Raw genomic sequence first — 23,505 nt, forward strand, 5'->3', positions numbered from 1 at the left:
TATATATATATATATATATATATATATATATATATATATATATATCTCAGGACAGATATGTCTGTGTGTGGGATTAAGAAAAATGAAAGTTTACATTAGTAGTAACTATTTTATATGCATGTATATTACATTTGCTCAGCTGTCTCAACATGTTACTCAACATGTTATCATGTGTGGAGTCAGGAATTTTTGACAGGTTGATATTTGTGTAACTATAAAGAAGTGAGCATGAGTGTGTGTATGTTTGTATATATACATGCAAATACATGTGTGTGTGTGTGTGTGTGTCTCATCAGACACAACCATATAAAAATGTATGTTTGTGTGCATATGCTAATTTTAGTTTAGACATACAGCTTTGGTTGTGTGAATATACATTAAAATAAAAAACAAACACTGATGCATATGCATATAATCATTTGTGTAGATAAGTAAAGGGTATACGAGAGTGGATTTAGTCACAAGTAACAGGAGTGGATTTTAGGTTCTGTAACAAACAAAAAGTAAAAAATAAAACATAAAAAATATGTTCACAAATAAACAAAAACAAAAAATTGGATGCATGTGCATGAGAAGAATTTGATGTATATACATGTACATACACACACGAATGTGTGTATGTGTACTGATACACATGTGAATGAAATAGTGTGTATATTCAGGGAAAATTAAATTCACATTTTACAGCATATATGTACATGTGTGTGTGTATGTGAATGCATGCATGCATGCACACGTTTACATTATGCTGTAGCCAAACACTAAAACCACTCTCCACAAAAAGATAGATGCGAAAATGTAAATACATAAATGCATATATGTATATACTTATGTCACCATCATCATCATTTAACATCTGTCTTCCATGCAGGCATAGGTTGGAGAATACATATTTTAAATTACACTTATACAATTATATGCAAACATAACAGTATATATATATATATATATATATACATACATACATGAGTGTGTGTGTGTGTCTATATACCTTGTGCTATATCTGTATACAATTGTGTAATTTGTGGAGCTACATCACTGGCTCAAGGGCATAGAGTTTACTCCACAAACATTTCAGTCTTAGTCACAGATATAGCAGCACATGCATTGTTTCATGGGTTGTGTTTTCTCCTGTAAGAACCACTGATACATGTATGCACTCTCTCTTATGATCACACATTCCAACATAAATGCCTGCATATATATATATATATATATATATATATATATCATCACCATCATATAATGTCTGTCTTCCATGCATGCATGGGTAGGATGGTTAACAGAAATACACACACGTAATATACATACATTTTTGTATACATATACACGTGTATATATATATATATATATATATATATATATATATATATATATATATATATATATATATATATATATATGTGCATACATACATATACACATAAATACACACACACACACATATATATAGACACACAGAGATACATATGGATATGTTAGTAATGAACTGAAAGAATGAGTACTAAACACCGGATGAGTGGATAAATATTTCTTTTAATAGAATTGTGTTAATTTTTGGAGGACAATTCCCATTAATTTAACCAGATTTTGAAGTTCAATCAATACACTGCCATTGATTTGACAAATCAACAGCAGAATATAAGTACTTCAAACTTAACAAGGATATATATATGTATATAGGCATATATAAATGAATATACACACACATATGTATACATATATATATTATATATAGATGTATATGTATATAATATATACATATATTTGTATAACATATATTCATTTACATAGTTATATATACAAAAATACTTTCACGCATATATACACACGTGTACATAAATAAAAAATGTATACATACATTCAAATATGGACATTACATATACATAAAACCTACACACACACATACATGACAAACATATACATATAAACATACATGTAAATGTACTTGTTAAAACCAGTTATGATAAATATATCTATAAATTCACATACAAACAATTCAATCTATTTAATCCATCTTGCCATATATATATATATATGCACACATACACACTGTTTGCTTGTCCATGCACTTCTCACTATTCTAGAATGTGTTTAGACAAATATTTATTATTAAGGCATTATTTTACAGCCAGATGCTCTTCCTGTCACCAAACCTTACCTGTTATATAAGCAAGGAATCTCTTACTCAAACATACTGTCAAAAGTGCAGAGCCAATGGACAACGTTGCTGACATGAAAAATGACAACAAACTTTAACTGCTTGGAGCTCTGGACATTTTAATGTGAAGCTTGGAAGGTATAAACATTCACTAAGTTACTCCTCCCCTCCCCACACACATAACAGCTGTCTACCAAATTCATTTGCAAAACATTGGCTAGCCTGGTTTCACAGCAGTAGACAGTAGCTTTAGGTGCTGCTGGGTAGGAGAAAACCAAAACCACAAGGATAAGTGATCCTCCTAATCACATATGCATACTTTGCCTTATATATGTATATATGCCTACAAACACACACAAACAGACACGTGTGTATGTGTATATGCATTACTTCACCAGATCAAATGAATACATATTTTAAATTTGGTACCGAGTTTCAGTAACTGTTTGATGCAATACTAAGTTATGAAAAGTTTAAAAACAAGAATCACCACTGGTTGCCAAGTGATGACAAACACACACAAACATATGCAACTGCCTTCAAATGTTGTGTGTGTGTGTGTGTGTGTATACATATATTTATATACACACACACATGAAATAAAAGATGGCATTAATGCAATTATATGAGATGTTATCTTTACAGCTGTTTCCAAAGTTGATGCTACAGTGCATATTAGGCAAACAGATGTACATAGCGAAACAATAATCATATACAGCAAATAAGCAAAAATATCAAGCATGATACGTTAATATCTTTATGCTAGAAATGCTGAATATTTTCATCAGAAGGATCAGTAGCAAATGTGAATGCAATAGTAGCAGGTTACATATTTAGGAAAATCCATAAGCATCAATAAAAAGATGGAGGAAGAAGAGGGTAATTAGAACTGGTGATGTGAATAAAGGAAAAGAAGAGAAAGGATGTAAGATCTAGAGCAAAAATATGTCATTAAAATGTGTGAGAGAGGTGGGATATAGAAAAAGGGTGAGAAAGAAGAAAGTAAAGAATGAAAGACTGGTTTGAAAAGCTTGACTATTAAGGTTGTAGATCTAAGTTTGAAGAATATGGAATAAAGAAGCGAGATGAAAGAGAATCTATTAAGAAAAAAGAAATGGTAAATGAAATGGCCTCTTCTGTGTAAAAGAGGCATTGACAAGCTGATTTAAGTGTCTGAATGTGTAGATAAGAATAAAGCCAGTAGAAAAATATAAAGAAATAAAAAGATGTAAATGTATAAGGATGAACTATAAAAATCAACAATATTACGTAAATGAAAAATGTACAATAATTGTAAAGTTCCATTTGAATTAAGGTAGGTCAACATTCTATTTAGGCTAAAGACATAAAAGCAAGAATTAGAATGTTAGATCTGAATACAAATGTATAGTTATAAACGCCAACTGGAACATGTTAATCTATGGTAAAAGGAAAAATGTTTAAAAATCTATGCCTGCAGAATGTTATTATATAATACTGCTTATTAAAGAGATCCTTATTCTCGTGTAAAATCTTAAGGGATTCTTCATTGCACAAATTGTATGCAGTGCAACCATCCATGTAAGGTCTTCCAGCCCTAATTTAACCAGATGTTAAAGGAAATACTATTAGCTTTGAGATGATGAATATAATTTACTAGCTAAGTAGAAGATTTATGCTTAATATTAGAGAACAAACTAATATGTGCCAAACAGCATCTCCTAAAATCAGCCAAAGAGTCTTTGTATATTTTGGTGATTACTACAGACAGCGGTCACAATGATATGCTCAACAACAAACTGTTTCTTTTTTTTTCTCTCTCGCTCTCTCTCAACAATAACCACTTCTCATTATAGTGAAAGTATTTTTTTAAAGTCTGTGTTGCATTGTTTATATGTTGAAAGACATACAGAAACATACAACAAAAATAATAACTATATATTATACATACAGTTATTTTAAAGTCTGCGTTGTGTTGACAGACTTTCACTTAAAATTCTTGTGTTTTTAATAAAAACTTGTTAGTTATTTTGGTAACAACACTACCTGTCTACTTATTTATCTATCTTTCACACTCTCTCTCTCTCAACAACTTTTCTCCTCCTCTCCTAAACATATGCTGTGACAAGGGTTACCTCCCCAGTTGATTTCTCCCCTTCTTCCCTCCCTCTACATACATGTTGTTATGGACAGTCAGATGAAGATCGGCTTCTCTTTTATAATATAAGATTACAATTACTGTAAATAAAATTATTACAACTGGGATTCTTCTTCTTAATGCTGTTGCTGATATTGGAGCATTTCTTATTCATATCTCCAGTAAGGGTGTTATTTCCATGTCTGATGTGAATGATGTTGGTTTTGCTATTAATATCATTATTACTATTATTATGGTTATCATCACAATTGTTGTTGTTCAAGAATATATTATTATTATTATGAAGATAGTAAACCACATTCATATCATTATTAATATTATTACTACCACTACCATTATTAATATTATGGTAACACTAAATATCATTACAAAATTTACAAGTCTATATAAGGCTGAGTTTCCATTTATTTGCTGCTGTGACTATGGATCCAAGATTAGGTGTGGTAGAATAAGAAAGTTTGATTGTGGACATGAAAGATTTGGAGTGGTATTTACATCAAGGTGGTCTTCGAATATTGAAAGACATGTAGGTACAGGTGTGGTTGTGTAGTTAAGAAGCTTGTTTCTCAACCACATGGTCTTGGGTTCAGTCCCAATGCATGGCACCTTGGGAAAGTGTCTTCTGCTACAACTCCAAATTGACCTAAGTATTCTGAATGGACTTAAAAGAGTGTGGCTGACATACAAGTGGTGTCTTTCATTTCCTTCCTTCCATGCAAGCACATTTGGCCTTCCTTGGAAACAGGTGGGAGTTGGCGACAGGAAGGGTAGCCACCCTATTGAAAATCTGCTTCAACAAATTCTGTCAAGTACATGCAAGCATGGAAAACTGAACATTGAAATAATGAGGATCAGTTTCAATGAGACTTACTTGTAAACAAAATAGTGGTGCAAACCATAAAAGCCTCATGCCTCCTATACTTCTTATACTTTCCTGGATATTTTAGTGGGTTATGATCCTGGGATAGATGAATCTTGAGTTCTCCAAACCCATCATCCAGAAGGGTAGTCATGGCATAACTAAGGGCGAACTGTTAGTATTATACTTAGGAAGAGAGGGGTGTTTTCTATGAAAGACTATGAAATTGGCAGCATAATTACTATCCTAATTAAAACCTTATTAGAATTAGTGGTCTAATTAAGATTAGTTATAGTACAATTATTGTGTAGAATTAGTTCTTTAAGCATGATTTTGTGCCTAGTGTTCTGGGTGTAAGATATTTTATCAGGGAAATCACTAGTATGCAGGGCTTGATTATAGTTTGGGATGTGATTATTAAACATATCATGATTTGTGGAAAAGTAGGAAATTCTAAAGAAGATGCTCTTAACAATACTTAAAACAAATTCAACAGTGATTAGATTGAACTCTAATATTATTATGCCTGTTTGCACAATATGCATTATAGCATCAACCAGTTGCTGAGTCTTTGAAACAGCTGTAAAGATTTATCTTTTTGTAAAAGGAATATGTATATGTAACATCTCATAAATGAATACTTGCGATCTATAATTGTTTATCCATACATTGACTCTTTATTACTTGCTTGGATTATGTATTTCTTATAGCCAACTCTTGTTTTGTTGGACTATTTTGCCCTGATTAGAATGTTGGAATTTAAGAATCTGACAATTCTGAGCACTAATTCTATACTTATACTAGCAACTTCTTACCTACTATATGTAGATAGATATACACATACATACACGAATTTAACTGTCACAGGAAAGCAAGTAACACATACTAGCATGTATGATGCTCCTGTTAATCGTATTTGGTACCAATGTAGGCACAAGTAGACACAGACATCATCTATCTCAGCACTCCCAATCATGGCTCAGTGGAATTTGAAGGTTACGACAACTGAAGAGAGAGAGAGAGAGAGAGAGAGCTGGGCCTGCATTCAGCTGGTACAATTTTGCAACTAAATAGACTGAAGCAACATGAAATGACATGTCCTGCTCAGGGACACAACATGCTGCACATTGCAGGAATCAAAACAACCTTACAAACATAAGCCAAATATTACAATTTGGCAAACAGCCTTAACATACACACATACATTATATATATATATATATATATATATATATATATATATATGCGCATACACATGCATAAAAATATATATACAGGTAAATATAAACATTTACATGTATATACATACATATACAAACACACACACACATGTATAATACACACATACATATATACCAATATATACATATAAACACACACTCAGACACATGGTAGCAGGGGTTAGGTGATTACCAATTATGAAGGTATTGTGCTACAAATGGATGCCTCTGCTGTTGGAAATACATGTTTTTCAACTAAGAAAGAATTTCTCAGAAAAGGGGGGGGGGAAACAAAACAAAAAACAGAAACATTTCAGAGCTTGAGGACAAAAGGTTTAGAGAGAGCATCAAGACACATTACCTGTAGGTGAGTATCCTTTCATGTACAGGACAGAAATACACATTCACACAACCCCAACCACACGAACATATACTTAAGCTTATACACATACACACATATAAACACATACATATAATTATGCCCACACACACACATACACTTGTAATGATTAATTGGAACTTTGTATATATTACAATCCAAAAATTACAGTATGTGTATATATGTCAATGGTGTTACTTAAACATAGTTCCAAGACTTAACACACACGGGTGTATGTATATACATACATATATATGTACACATACCTCTCAGTGTGTGTATAACACACAAACAACACACATGTAAACATTCATTTATATACATAAACATATAATAAACAGAAATTCATGAACAAACACAGATATACAAGCACAAGCTCATACATACATATATTTATGCACACAGACATTAATACTTACTGATATACATAACATATGTATTTTAATATATAGTGAACAGCTCACAGAAAGGCCAAAAAATCATATGCTAGTAAGATTGAAATTTATATAAAATTTGTATATACATCTTATATACACACACACATACATATATATATATGTGCATATGTATATAATATATACACACACACACACACACATGTATATATACATATAACATTATATTTACAGTTTTACACATATCTATAAACATACATATATACATTATATCTGTCGATATATATATATATATATATATATATATATATATACACACACACACACACACAAATACACAATGAGATTATATATATATATACACACACACACAAAATATATATACATACACACAATATATATGCATATACATATATGCAAATACATAGATACATTTATAAACACATACACATATGTATATGTATGTATATATATGTGTGCATATGTATGTATGTGTGTGTGTGTGAGTGTGTGTGTATATATATATATATATATATATATATACATATACATATATATACATATATACACACACATACACATAATATTTGTTCATGTGTATGTTTATATTTAGTTAAATAAATATAATTTATTTGAAAGACAATCTATTGGGCTTCACCCAACAGATGGGTGAAGAAGTTACAGAAGAATGAGGAAAAGGAATTGGGGACATTGTGAGTATCCTTCAACTTTGCATCTCATCTTCTTACATCCAGCCATAGCAACAATGTCTATGGTTACATTTGCATCACAGTTCCTAAACACTTCATGACTCAGACACATGTCTGACTGCTGGCTGGGTTGTCGGTCACCTGTAACAGAACAGAAACAGCACTTGCTTTATTTATTCACTGACATACACAGATATTTCTCTAAATGACATAGCAATTAAGAACAAAACACCAACGATGATTTTTTCCGTTTAACCAGAGTGTTAATATTTGTAAGAGTAGGATAGTAGTATATTCAGATGAATCAGTCCAGTTAGTTAATGTAGAGTTTATCACAAAGTGGACATCATTGGGATTTGAACGGTGAATACAATGATGTTAAATGATGATGTATATTTAACTTCATGTAAAAGTTTACATACTGAAAGGAAAAGAATAGTTAAAAAGCCCTCAATTTGCAATATACTATTGGTGATTTGATTGCTGAGTCATTTAACCTTCTACATTAAATTCAATTGAAGGTGGCGAGCTGGCAGAATTGTTAGCAGCATTTCGTCTGTCTTTACATTCTGAGTTCAAATTCCACCATGGCTGACTTTGCCTTTCATCCTTTCAGGGTTGACAAAATAAGTACTAGTTGAACACTGGAGGTCAATGTAATCAACTTACCCCTTCCCATGAAATTGTAGGCCTTGAGCCAAAATTTGAAACCAATATTAAACTAAACTAGAAATAGACACACACACACACACACACACACACATCCACTGATAAGTTTTGTTGTGTATTTCGGTTGTATATTTAAAACAGTATAAAAACATTCTTGCTGGGACCATCTTTTTTTTTTCTTTCATACATGTTGTTTCTAAGATTACATCGGCCAATATGTTAATTTCAGATTTAGAAGCTATTTTTACCAGCCCAAGTGCTAACAAGAAGCTTCCTCACTGGCTTGATTTAGCTTATTTCATCTTTGCTAGGTGTACCTCTTATAATTTACTAAAGAAATCTTAAGGCCAACAGCATAAGCTCATGTGAGCTTAACATTGAATAACCAAAAATGTTTTCCTACATTTATCTAGTTTAGCTATAAATCAGATTCCCTGGCAATGTTAGCTAAAATAGACCAGCAACTTATCTAGAGGAGATTTATCTCTCATCTGTGCAACACCAAGAAGCCTGTATTAGATACTAGTCCATAAATTTCCTTGGGCCATAGAGAATATTTTTGTCAAATTACATTGGACCGTGGTATGTAAGCTATGTATGCAGAGTTGCTGCTGAAGGTGTAAGGCAAAACTACTTACTTTAGACTGAGGTAGGAAAGAGAGTTCCTTCACGGTACTAGAAGAAGCAATTTCAGAACTACTACCAACTGCTGCACTTTCATACTTGTCTGCTGCAGTAGTGGCTGAAGATGTTACAGTAGCAGTACTGCAATGGATAAACAATTTGAGAGTAAATGAAGGAGAATTTAGTGATTATTTCAATAAAATGCAGTTCAACATTTCATAATACATCACAAAAAATGAAGTTTAAAATTTTCAGTTAATTTACAATTTTTTGTTTTTATTATTCACTGCTAACCAAGTCAAATGTTTTCAAGTCACTCTTGAAAGAAAGAATAATTACCACATAGAAGAGACTTTTTTTAATTTAAATCACCTGCTTACAACTTCAGAAAGCTTGGAGTCTACCCATACCAGTTTGATAGAAAAAGACATTTACCAATTTTTTTTAGATAGTTTATTTGTTTCATGATGTCTATTGAAAAAAAGGGAAAGAGGAAGTAAAAGATTTTGAACCATGGGCCCTTGAAAGGAAAAATTGTAGAACTAAGCCAACTGCAAACAGGGAAAGCAAGAAAACATTATGAATAAAGACAAGCACATTATAATAAACTGACTATTAATGATGATTCCCTTGTGAGCATGACTAGTATAAACAATGCTATCTCTTTTGTCCATAACTGCCAACAATGACATACAAACGCCTATGACATCAAGCCAAAATATTGGCTTCAAATTTTAGCACAAGGCCAGCAATTCTGGAGAGGGGGTTAGTTGATTACATTGACCCCAGTGTTCAACTGATACTTATTTTATCAACCCCAAAAATATGAAAGGTAAAGCTGACCTTGGCAGAATTTGAACTCAGAACATAAAGATTGATGAAATGCTGCTGAGCATTTTGCCTGGTGTGCTAACGATTCTGCCAGCTTGCTGCATTAATTAAGCCAAATTATTAAGAACATTACAGATTCAGTCAGTTTTGCTCACATGACATGCTTGGTGGAAACTATGGACATGAGGAATTTCCTTGAAAAAGGGCTATTTTGGGAATACAATATCACTCCAGACAATCCCTGCTTAAAAACTACATATAAGAATAGGTCAATTATAAATTAATTTGTGTGCCTTTTAAAAAAATGGTTGAGGATTCCGGTGACTCACAAAACAGCAACTGGAAGAAGCCTTACAGGACATAAAAGGGTTGAGAAATCAGCTAAAACATAGGCTAAAATAGTAAGACACACCTTGTAGCCTAGTATGTGAGGCAGAAGAAATATAAAGGATATGGTCAAGTCCCAATGGTTAATCAATGTTGCAAATCCAAATGACACCTGAAAACCACAAGACCATATTGGAGTTCTGCCTAGTTGAAGGTGCAGTAACAAAAAGTATGAGATTGATGGTGTAGTACAAAAAGGCCCACAGCTGTTATTAATATGGGAACAAGAACTATTGAGGGCCTTTTGTCCTGAAGAATTGGAAAGGCTAGCATTTGAAGCAACAGACCAGCTGGCTTCCAGAGAGCCATCTCCAGTTACAACTCCAGAAGTTATGGATGTCACCTCAGGTGCAGTCAAATGAGTATGCAATAGAGGCCATCACTTTCACTGAGAATGGTATCAGCTGTAAAACCATTTTTTACAAAGCTGAGATAAGATGTTTGTCACAGCTAGATTATAGTTGGTGCATAGTTCACGTAGAAGTTGTCCAGTCGAATTAATATTACTTTTTCCCAAATTACCTTGGGGTGAATCCCATGTTTGGTAAACTATCCCCATTAAGCAACTTATCAATTGTTAGCATAATATTCAGGTGTCAATGTAGTGTATCATAAAACTCTTCCTTGTTTTGTTTGTTTGTCATTGTAGGAGCATAGGCACTAAAAACAGTTACAGTTGATTTCCATTTCAGGCAAATTACCCTTTCATTTCCTCTTGGATATGGTAAAAGAAAGCAGCACCAGTTTGCTGGTAAGTCTGATCATAAAGGCTAGGACAATGCCAGTTTCACACTGTACAGTATTAGACATGGGCTTTCAAGAAAGAAATAAGGCAAGCATGCTTTGTTGAATGTGCATGAAAGACACGGGACAAATGTGCTGATTGAAGAGCCAGGGAAGGCTGGTCTCAGGACCTTGAATTCATAGTGGAGATGACAAGGGATCAAGGTAATTGGTGATATACGATTTTGGAGAAGACCCACCCACCTCAGTGACATTGAGTTATGGTAGAACTGTGTGAACATATAAAGATGAGTTATGGAGAAGGCTTGACTCGTACAGATTGAGTGCAGGGGCATAGACATTTGATGATATACATTTAGGACCCCCTATTTTTGCTGAGATGGACAAGCCTTCTCTAGCATGACAAATTGCCACTCATCTTGGTCCTTTGTTATCTCCATACCACACTACATCTGATTCCTCTTTATGCCCAATTTTTCTTTCAACAACATATTTGCACTTTGTCATATGTACACACTGACATTGCACATTCTTTCTAGTCTTCACATGTCCTCATTCACAGTTCACATTTCATTGTCATTACAAGGAAATAGCTGATCAGAGTATTGTTGAGTTGTAACTAGCATATCTTTCCTGTGAGGCATGTTGCTCATATTTAGCATTTAAAACAGAAAAGTTTGCAGAAGACAAGTTGATTTTCTTAGATATTTGGCTTCTACATCAAGCAAGTAAGTCCCTTAATTTCTTTATAAGCTCCTCATCTTAACTTGTGAGAGAAATTTGTGCTTATGTTTTGATACTGGTTAGTACCAGATCAGCCCCAACTGAGTGTATTTTTTTTCAGACAAAGCATCAAAGACAATATTATCTCATGTGTCTTTCAGTAGAGTATTATTTGAGAAAATGTAGCTACTACATCTAGTATGTCGAGTAATTATGTAGAAGCTTCCTCATTAGTTTTGTGTTGAGACATAAGTTGCAGGCTGAGATAATAGTGATAATGATTTTCGGCAATGTTCAGGGTGTCACGTCACACCAATTTCCACAATGATAACAGAGATGGAACTCATAAGAATAACTCACGTATAATAGCCGTGTAGAAATGGACAAGTGTCCCCTTTAAAACATTCACCATCCTCCCAAAACCTGCAGGTGATGGTAGAAATATCATGGGAGAACTTGCATTCAGTGCGCCGGCAGTTTCCCTCCAGGAAAAAGCTGCAAGGTTTCTTTATGGACCCTAAAAATAAAGCGAAGAAGGCAAACAAAATATAAAAAGACCATTATACACATATGGATATATATATATATATATATATATATACACATGAGTAAGCACATACATGCAAAACAAGGCAAAAAAAAAATAGTACTTGGATACTGAAGGTAGAGTAATATGATTTTATTTAAGCAGGAAAATTCTTCACAAAATGTTATTCAAGTGTTTCATGTTACTGTTTGTTGGACAGTTGTGATCAGATGGTAAGATCACAACTGTCTGACAAATGGTAGCATGAAAATGAGTAACAGCCTGTGAAGAATTTTTCAGCTTTAATAAAAGTGTATGTATTTTTTTTTTATTTTTTTTTTTATTTATGTGTTTCAGCCAAGTGGCTGCGGTCATATTATATATATCATCATCATCATTTTATTGACATGGGTTGGATGATCCTCACAGAATCTTAACACTTGTAGCACTTCAATAGATTAAAACTTGCAGATATTCTTCAACTATATCTGTGGTCTCAATACTAGCACTATAGCTTCAGCCTACTTTATATATGCGTGTATATGCAGGAATGGCTATGTGGTTAAAAAGTCTATTTCTCAATCACACGATTCTTGGTTCAGTCCCACTGCATGACGCTTTGGATAGGTGTCTTCTATTATAGCCCCTGCCTGACCAAAGCCATGTCAGTGGATTTGGTAGTTGGAAAATGAAAGAGGCCTATAATATATAGACACATACATATATATATACATATATTGGGATGGAAAAAGTTTGTAATGTATTTTACATAAAATTCAAAAACATTCTTTAGATATTTCTACATACCTTTATTCAACCACATATATCCCATTTTGTCCCACTACCTTTCGCCATCTTTGAGGCAACTTCATGTTCCCATCCTCCCAGAACTTGCAGTTGAAATGGATCTTACAGTCTTTCAAAGAATTGAAGTTCTTCCCATTAAGAGAATTTTGTAGGGATTGAAATAAATGGTAATCCAAAGATGCAAGGTCAGATGAGTACAATAGGTAAGGTAAAACATCTCAGCTAAGCAGTACCAATTTCTGCTTGGTCTGTAAGGAGATGTAATGCCTGGAGTTGTCCTGAAGGAAGATGACACTTTTTTGAATGGCCAATTCTTGATGCTTCTCATTAGAAAAAAATTGTCTGAGTTCAATGTTTGATTTTATGGAAGGAGTTCACAATGCCCTTCCAATCCTGCCAGGATACTGACAGGCTTTCAGGGTGAATAAAGGTTGTCCATTTCGTTTTCTCCAGGACCTTTTTTACATTCCCACACTGTAAATCCATTTTTTATCACCTGTGATTGTTCTTTTCAAAAATGGGTTGTTTTTGTTGCATTTGAGCAGGGTGTTGTAGATGGAAATGTGGGCCATGAAAATTTTTTATGCTAAATTATGAGACATTAAAAAATCATAGTAATTCATCCAAGTGTTTTTAAAGGCCTTGAAATGAGCATATGCTACATGTGGAGTATCTCGGTGATGTCTTGTGTCATGTAACCTGGATTGCTTTTGATTAGCATTGAGTCCTTATCAATAGCTGTAGGTCTGCCAGAACATACATAGTCTTTTTGCACAAAATTTTCACTCCTAAACTTAGCAAACCATTCATGAACAGTAATCTTAGCTATGACACCATCTCCATAAATTGCACAAATCTCTTTTGCTGTTTGTACAGCATTTTTTTTCATCTCAGAAATAAAAGAGCATCAAATGATGAAAATGAATCTCATTTTCATCTATTTTCACTTTTAACATAAAAACATTAGAAATCAATAATCCACGCAATAAGAAAAATGTAAAAACATGTGATGAAATGTTGCCTTTCAGAATATATATATTTGTCATATGCTTCTGTTATGTGAGAAATGAAATCGTATTTAAATGCTGCCAACTGAAAAATGGTATGCACTTTCGATCCAACCCAATACACACACACAATGTACATGTGAACATATATATATATTAACATACACGATTATACATATATAATACACACACACATATGATGGGCTTCTTTCAGTTTCTGTCTATCAAATTCACTCACTAAGCTTTGGTTGGCCTGAAGTTATAGTAGAAGACACTTGCCCAAGGTGTCATGCAGTGGGACTGAACCCAGAACAATGGGGCTGGGAAGCAAACTTCTTACTACACAGCCACGTCTGCATTCACACCAAGTTTCATAATCATGCTGCACTGCTGTTTGTACATAGGCATCATACAATCTGCCTTTCACTCTGAGAGAGAAGCCTTTTGTTACCAACAGAGGTGATAGTTGTCTGAACTTTCTCCAGCTATTCTAACAATTATACTTTCAGATTACTCCCCTTACCTTTGCAGCAAATTACATCTCTTAGGCAACAGAAACTATTTACTACCTTTATGTCTCTTCCAAAACATCCTCAAAAAATCTATTTCCTATGTGCTTTTAGTGTTTATTCTACCTACTTTGTTAACCTTCCTGTGATCCCATTGCAACTCTTAGGCAACCATAGTTTGCAATGAGTACACCATATGGAATTTCTACTAACACTTCTTCAACATGATGAATGGGGCCATTTATATAAAGGGATCAGCATCTTGCTTGTTTTCCTGCTAAATAGAACTTTAGTCTTTGCTAAGTTAACTTTAAAACCCTGTGATTCCAGGTTTTGCATCTACACCTGGAATTTCCTTTCTTCTTCAATTACAGTTTCAGTTATAGGAACAAGGTCATCAGCATAGAGGAATTCTCATGGGCATCCAGCCTTAAATTCCTGTTATGATCTGAAGAACAATGATAAATAAGAGGAGGACTGATAACTGAACACTGATGAACTCCAACTTGCACATTAAATTCATTGCTGTATGCATTGCTAACTCTCACCTTATCGATAGCATCCCACTATCAATAAGGTGAGACTTTCTACAGTGACTGCCCAAAGACACATCTGGTCTAAAGTTTTCTCCAGGTTGACAAAATACAGTAGTTTGCTTTTTGCTAAATACTTCTCTTACAGTCACCAAATTGTAAAGAGTGCACCAGTAGTACATTCTCCCCAACACGAAACCAAACTGCATCTCATTTACGTTAACTTTCTTCCTAATTAATCGAGATATGATACTTTCAATGACTTTCAGAACTTGGTAATTTGGTATTTCTTTAATTACTTCACTCTAATGTATTTCCTTTATGTTTGTAACAGTTGACTATGCTGCTGCTACACCAATCATTGGGCATGATACCTCCCTGTACAAACTGATTAACTATGCAAGTGACTAGGCCATATTTTATTCCAGCAGTAATTTCTGATGGACCAGAGACTTTACCTATCTTCATATTCTTAATTGCTTTGTCTATCACTCTGCTGTCAATGAGAATGGATGGATTTGCTGTTGGGTTCACATTAAGAAGACTCTACCTTTTCCCCATCCATTCTCCACATTTAGTAGTCTTTCTAAATAGCACTTCCATACCTCTTTCTTTCTAAAACCCTGAAGAACAAGGAACTATTACCCTTCCATAAACACACTTCTCTCCTACAATAACATGATTTTTTTCTGATACACTGCCTTACAATCCAAAACAATTTATGCCTTTGATCCTTACACTGTAGAACATTGACAAACCTTTTCTGCTTACATGTAAACACACACTCACATGATATTTCTTCAACTGCAAAACCTCTTCTGATTACAACATGCACTAAAATTTATTCAGTAATACTGTTATATGAAAGCATTTGTAGAGTGAAAACATTTTTGTATTTTTACTTTCATATATATATAAATACATGATAAAAATATTTACCTTCTGTGTTAAAAAGTCATAAATACACATTCTTCTATTCTTTCACTTGTTACAGTCATTTGACTGTGGCCATGTTGGAGCACCACCTTTAGTTGAACAAATCGACCTCAGGACTTATTCTTTGTTTGCCTAGTACTTATTCTATCAGTCTCTTTTGCTGAACTACCAAGTTACAGGGATGTAAACACACCAACACCAGTTGTCAAGCGACGGTGGACACACACACACACACAAACGACTGGCCACTTTCAGTTTCCATCTACCAAATCCACTCACAAGGCTTTGGTCAGCCTGAGGCTATAGAAGACACTTGCCCAAGGTTCCATGCAGTGGGATTGAACCCGGAACCACATGGATGAGAAGCAAACTTCTTACCACACAGCCGCTTTTGCACCTATACAGCCACTCCTGCGCCTATATAGCCACTCTTGCATGTATAAAAATTTTATGCATTTTCAACCCTTTCTTATTAATTTTCTTATATATACATATTTACATAGGAAATCTATTTAGTTTTCATTCATAATCACTGAATATTTCTCAGATTTTTTCTGGTTGGAAATATATGTAGTACTTTAGAAAATATTTATACATCTAAGCAATCCTCATCCATGACAAACTTCTACACCATATGGGTGGACCAAGTTGATAGACACATATGCATATACTAGAGATATTTGTCATATAAATAGGTATGGAACAAGACAGCAATGAGATAAAATAAAACAAGCAGAATTATACAGCCACCATGCATAATAAATACATGTTACTTCAAAGATGACTCACGTGATTTTAAATGTAGTTCCTTGCCTTCTGGTAATTGTACAGTGCTGCTGCTGTTTAAAGAGGTTTCACTGTTTAGCCACTCTTTCTCAAGTTCACTGGAGTAAACAGCTTCCCATGGCAACGGCACTAATGTCTCAAGGTTCTCATATGACTTTTTGACATTCTGGAATGAGAAGAGGGTCAACATGCAGTTAGTACATATAAATCCAAGGTAACCCTGTTATATGTGTCCATGTGAAAGCCCTCACTAAATGAGTATCACAATACAGTTTACTAGCAGACAATGTAAATTCCATCTCGTAGTGATCACCTTACAAAGCATAATGGCAGAGGTAGATCACTGTTTTATGAGTTACTACTAGAAATAATTGTATGTCCTTGAGTTGAGACCTTAAAAACATCTTATACATCAATGACCTGCTCGTCATCACATCCAACAATATCCATTCTAACCTAGAGGATATGATTTGCTATTCCTAATCTTCTCCAGTTATGTATCATCGACATCCAGCTTAGATACCAAACATCAAATTTGTACTGATTCCATAGAGACCATAAAAGCATCCTGTGGGGCCATACCAATCTTATCTTTTAAACAGTGAACCCCCACCACAAACACTACTCACATCAAGAAAACATCATTGCCTCACATTACCCTTGAACACGACCAACATTCACCTAAAGCTTTCATGACTTCTCTAAATATTAGGCCTCACTAAATGCCAAGAATAAAATGCAGGCAATAATCTCTCTCAGAGGGCTTATATTATATAACTTTAACATCATGAATTTTAAGATGAATCAAATTTTATGATAAGATACCAATGCAAGGAAACACCAATTTTTACATGGTTAAAGAATTAGGAGTCAGATATGCAATTATGGAACAATTTAAGTAGAAGTATATTGTCATCATCTTTTAATGTCCATTTTTGATTTAGGCAAGAGTTGGATATTTTGGCAAGATCTGAAGGATCTGCGGATTGCATTGTACTTCAATTGTTTTGGTATGGTTTTTACACAGTATAGAATGCTTTTAGTTTTTGTCTGCTTGCTTATCATTGAAGAATTAATTAACTCTACTTTTGAAGAAAGATAATGAAAAAAAGAGGATGATAACACACCAACTATCAGAAGGAAGAGAGAGAGAGAGCAGATGAATGAATGATACAACATTGTTAACAGCAGAAAATAAACTCACTAAGACTATGAATAACTTCTGGCTGTTAAAAGGAAATTTCTGACCACATAGTAAAATAACTACAACAGGATTTATGTTGATTTGATCCTAACCAGATACAACTTCAGTGTGAAAAGTACTTTAAAATATATACATGGAAGAAAAACTTTTGGAAGCAGCACTCACAGACATACTCCAGTCTCTAGCCCATCAGCATGCTGTTTCCTCTCTGTCTTACCTATTGCTATAATAAAAGTCTCTGTTTATCAGAAATGGCTGCTGTTGTACTTCTGTCACTCAGGCACTCCTGGCTCATTTGTCCTTCCACCTCTCATCATTCTTATTGTATCCTCCACCCTATACTAACCACTATACACAGTCTTACATCCCTAGAACATCAGCCTTCTGGAATCTTCTCCCTGCAGGTATTGAATTGAACAGTTTACATAAAGTTCAGTAGCCTTTTTTAGGGACTGTCCCTTCTTCCAGACTCAACAAGTAAACAAAAACAAAAAAACAGCAACAATAACCATAAGAAAAAGAGTATATTCTATTATGATGAGATAAAAAGATTTAAAACTGAAATATATCATAATATATATACAAAGAATACACCAATACATAAAGTAGCAAGAAGTTGAAAACTACACTGGAAGGGTTTATAGTAATAGCTTTGAATTAATACAATTAAACCTTGGGAGAGGCATTATGCCGGTAATAAACACACACACTGGTTCAGTCCTTTATTAATTTATATAGTTTTTTGTTAAATTATTTCATTGCACTCTTGCAATCTCTTCAGTAACTTGTCTCTCCACTTCCATTTATTTTGAATGTATGAATAAATGGAAGTGGAGAGACAAGTTACTGAAGAGATTGCAAGAGTGCAATGAAATAATTTAACAAAAAACTATATAAATTAATAAAGGACTGAACCAGTGTGTGTGTTTATTACCGGCATAATGCCTCTCCCAAGGTTTAATTGTATTTCTTTCAACACACATATCCACATCAAGAATCTTGCACACGAAATATACATACAAAATTTGAATTAATACCTCCACACCTAAATTTACAAATCATCATCATTTTAATGTACACTTTTCCATGCTTGCACAAGTCAGACGAAATTTGTCAAGGCAGATTCTTCTGTAGCTAGACACTCTTCCTGTTATCAACCCTCACCTGTTTCCAAGCAAGAGAATATTTCCCTCTAATTCTTCAAACATATACAACATGATGGCCAGGCATGTTTTCACTGAAGATTCCAAACAGATGACACTGCTTGTACGCTGGTGACATTTGTCGACATTTAATGTGCATTGTCAAGACAAGGGTACACACATGTATACATATATGTAACAAGTTTCTTTCTGTTTCTGTTTACTAAATCCACTCACAAACCTTTGGTCAATCTGGTGCTATAGTAGAAGACACTTGCCCAAGATGCTGTGCAATGAAGCCAAATCTAAAACCATTTGGTTGCAAAGAGAACTTCTTAACCACACAGTCATTTCTATGACTATTATAGAAAAAAGAATTTTACAAAATATAACGTGAATGATATATATTTAGTGACTGGAGTATTTGATAAAACACTCACAAGGTGTTCACTTTAAGACAAAGACTAGTACCAACATAATCACCAAATCATAGTAAAAGATGGAGTAATAATACTGTATAACATGGCAGTGCATACTGACAATTAATTGATTAAATGAGCTGAGTCATAAAAGACCACAAAAATGAAATGTGAACTGATTGATATGTTTTGCTCTATGGATAGACACATATCAATCAAAGAAATGGGAGAAAAAAAAAAACATTTAGAGTACAAAGATTTAGAGAGACAGATGTAGCAAGAATGTTAGGCATGGACTAAACAATGTGTAAACCAAAATCATTCTATAATAAAAAAAAAAATGAATTACAAAACAGACATTTTGCCAAAACACTCAGGAAACCTTGAAAAAAGCTATAGGCCCTTCCTTATAATAAGATTAAAATAAACAACACATTAATACAGCTACCCATTTATCAGCATATACTTCTAGAAATACGAAGTTACATAGTTATAAGCTGTGGGAAGAGAGCCAAAACCTAAGGCTTAGTACAGCAACATGATGCAGTAACACACACACAAAATAAAAGAAAAAGCAGAAATGATGAAGAAATTTCTTCACAAACATGTGCTCATACATGTGTGTATGTGTGTGTGTGCAGCCATAGCAAAATTGGAGAATACTTGAACTAGGTACTCTGAGAATATTACAAAATCACAAATGGAGAAAGATGGTATAGACATAAACCACAATAAGTCTCTGAAAATGAGAGCAACAATATTCTAGAAGGTTCTGGTTCTTGCAGACAAACAATAAAAAGATAATATTGTTAAAGGCTACCAAAAAAAAAAAAAAAAAAAAAAAAGAAGTTTCCTGATAGACATCTCAATCTAAGCAAATAGCAATATATCTCTAACAAATAGCAGATGCTATCTTAGTACAAAAATATGGAAATAACCTGACATAGAACTCGATATACATATGCTTCTGGATGAAGTGTTAATCAGGTACAGAATGGTAATAAGAAAAGAGATGACAAAGGAATAACCAATTATCTTATGATAATCTTATCTTATAATGGAAACTGCTGTAAGCTAATGAAGTTCATAAGATAATCAGTTATTATTTTGTCATCTTTTTTCTTATATACATAAATATATATTCAGAATACCAAAATAAGAATGCTGTATTAGATTGGAGCCTGGTGTTGTCATCCGGTTTCACCAGTCCTCAGTCAAATCGTCCAACCCATGCTAGCATGGAAAGCGGACGTTAAACAATGATGATGATGATGATGATGATTATTAATATGATAAATGTATGCTGAATGCCTCCCATTTTGTATACAACCTAAAGAAATATCTGATCCAATATTAAGAAAAAGTTAACATATAAAAACAGAGGCAGGGTAAATTTAAATAACTAAAATACACTCTTGGTCTTTTAATTGATGAGTAGTTACGTCAATTTCAGACTAAATATTTAAAATAGCTGTGATATTACAAGGTTATTTCCCTTGTCTTAAGTGCCTCCCACTCCTTTTATATTAATAAAGGAAAGGAGTGACAATAAAGGTTTAGAAATGACTATATCATGGTCACATTGTTTGAAGGAAAAATATTAAGAGACAAAACACAAACATTAAGTTAGTAATCAAAGATCTCAACTAGTCAGCCAAATCAAAGCCTAATTCATTATATTTTCCACTATCATATATCAATTTTCCATTACCAGCGTGAGTGGGATGATATTTGCTAAAGAAATAATCTTTGACTATTGACTATTTAGTCCTAATTAATAAAGATGATAATTGTTGGGAAAGCAGACTAAAAGTTGTTGCAATGCACTGAGTTATGACCTACTCAATGGTCAATTACTCAGTACACATAACCACTTAATTCGTGGCTTTTGAAACCTAAATCCAACTGATATAATTGTTTTAATTTTTAGCACTGAAAAAGAGTAGAATGGTTGAAGGGAAATGAATACAGGACTATATGTCTTTCATTATTTAGTGTCTTTACTCTTCATTCTGAATTCAAATCTTACGTTTGTTTTTCACTCTAAGTTCAAACTTTGTTTTTAATGGCTTCAAACTTATGGTATACAGTGCTTGGATGCTTGATAAAATAAATATCAGTTACATACTGTGTGAGTTGAGATTGAGAAACAAAAAATAAACTTTAAATGCAATTCAATTGACATACATGCTATACTAAAATTTATTAAACTAAGTAAAGTAGTCTCTAAACAACTTCTCATGAAAAAAAAAAAATAAAAAAGGTATAATTTAGTATCATGGGTACAAGAATGCATGCTGATGCTGAAATTCAGAAAAGGAGTAAACTAGAATTTTGGTTTGTAAAATGTAAGTGGTGCAGAAACTGAAATAGAAATAGTATAGAAGTTTATTGCTAAACTGTTGGCTAAATAATTGACAATTACTATCCATTGCATGTAGAGTACTATGACCAAAGAAAGGAAGGTACGGAAGATATTCAAGGAGCTCGTTATTATGGGTATTTTTTATTGGCAATAAAACAAGCCCTATGCATTTTCTCAGATTGCCAAAAATAGCAGTTAAATCCCTCTCAAATCACATCTACCATCTTCAAGAAAAGAACACTTTGGAAAATGTAGTCCTAAATACATTGGCAAGAAAAAAAAAATCTGAAATGGTCATGGTTGGCACAACCTTGACCATTCACTTATTTAAGAGTGTTCTGGGTTAAACAGCAATTAAGGACTTCTCTCTTCATGCAATGAGCCATTTGTATGAAGCTCGCACAAACAGTGTTATGTGTAATAGTGACATGGAAACTGAAAGACAAAGAGGAATTGGAGAGGAATTGCTGGCAATTACAGATATCAGCCAAACTGTACAGAAGAAAAGTCTGCACTACTATGAGTACTGAATGTGAATGGACAATGAATAACAGGAGAAAAAAGTAAGTCTTAAGTAGCCAAGGAAGAGAAAGACCAGTGAAGATTAGTGGCCATTTACTGAACAGCAGACCCATCCATTTTCCTTGTCAGCAAGTTAAAATTGAAATTAAAACATGATAATGATGATGATGTCTCTTATGATATGGTCAATAGTTTCTATTTACCAAGGTGATCTAATCAGTGCTGGAGTTACCTGCAGCAAAATAGAATAAGGAAAAGTAGAACATATTCAGGAAGCTGTTATCACTGTTGATAGCAAAAGGTTTCTTTCTCCAAAAGAAAGAAAGAAAGAAAAATAACAGACTGTAAACAGCTATTTACATTGTCCTACTGTTCATGGCCGTCCTCTTATCTCCAGACAATAAGCCTGTCTTTTCTTTAACTACACGTCAACTTTGGAGAATTCTTAATTCTTGACATGACCGTCCCTTGTCATATGGACCTAGCTCAAATTGCCTTATGGTAATTGTGACACATCCTCTAGAGGCAAAGATAATTTTAATAAATCAAGAATCTATGTTGTATGGTGTTTGATGTACCTGTATTTGTCTATGTTGTTCAAATACATGCCACTGACCACTCTGAGTTATTTCTCTCAAAACTTTTTTTTTTTAGATTATACTATTTAGATTGTTGCATCTGTAGGGTGTAAATTATTGTAGTTCTGACAGCGCTATTTTTCTTTGAGAAATAGATGTTCAGTAGATGAAAAAAATCAGTTTTTTTTTCTATTTTCAGTAAAACACATACTTTGAAGTGTTAAGAATACTTGTCATTAATTAGCTGCAGGAAAAATACCTAGCTAAGGATAAACCTCTGTACCTGGCTTTTGTTGACATGGAGAAAGCCTTTGACAGGGTCCCCCGATCCC

General features: G+C 33.6%; 1 protein-coding gene across 3 annotated transcripts in view; it reads right to left on the reverse strand.

Moving 5' to 3' along the window:
* Positions 1-23,505, reverse strand: part of LOC106875078 (serine-rich adhesin for platelets) — a 98,115-nt gene that overhangs the window by 11,947 nt on the left and 62,663 nt on the right. For 2 of the 3 annotated variants that reach the window (XM_014923047.2, XM_052972749.1), the window contains 4 exons: positions 16,947-17,109; positions 12,200-12,356; positions 9,169-9,295; positions 1,517-8,002 (listed from right to left, as the gene is read on the reverse strand). In XM_014923047.2, the coding sequence (XP_014778533.1) occupies positions 7,964-8,002; positions 9,169-9,295; positions 12,200-12,356; positions 16,947-17,109 (486 nt within the window). In that variant the 3' untranslated portion in view covers positions 1,517-7,963. Of the gene's footprint in view, positions 1-1,516; positions 8,003-9,168; positions 9,296-12,199; positions 12,357-16,946; positions 17,110-23,505 lie in introns of those variants that run through there. The other variant, XM_052972750.1, reaches the window with a different exon arrangement.

Source organism: Octopus bimaculoides, chromosome 14 (genome assembly GCF_001194135.2).
Source record: "Octopus bimaculoides isolate UCB-OBI-ISO-001 chromosome 14, ASM119413v2, whole genome shotgun sequence".
Lineage (NCBI taxonomy): Eukaryota > Metazoa > Mollusca > Cephalopoda > Octopoda > Octopodidae > Octopus > Octopus bimaculoides.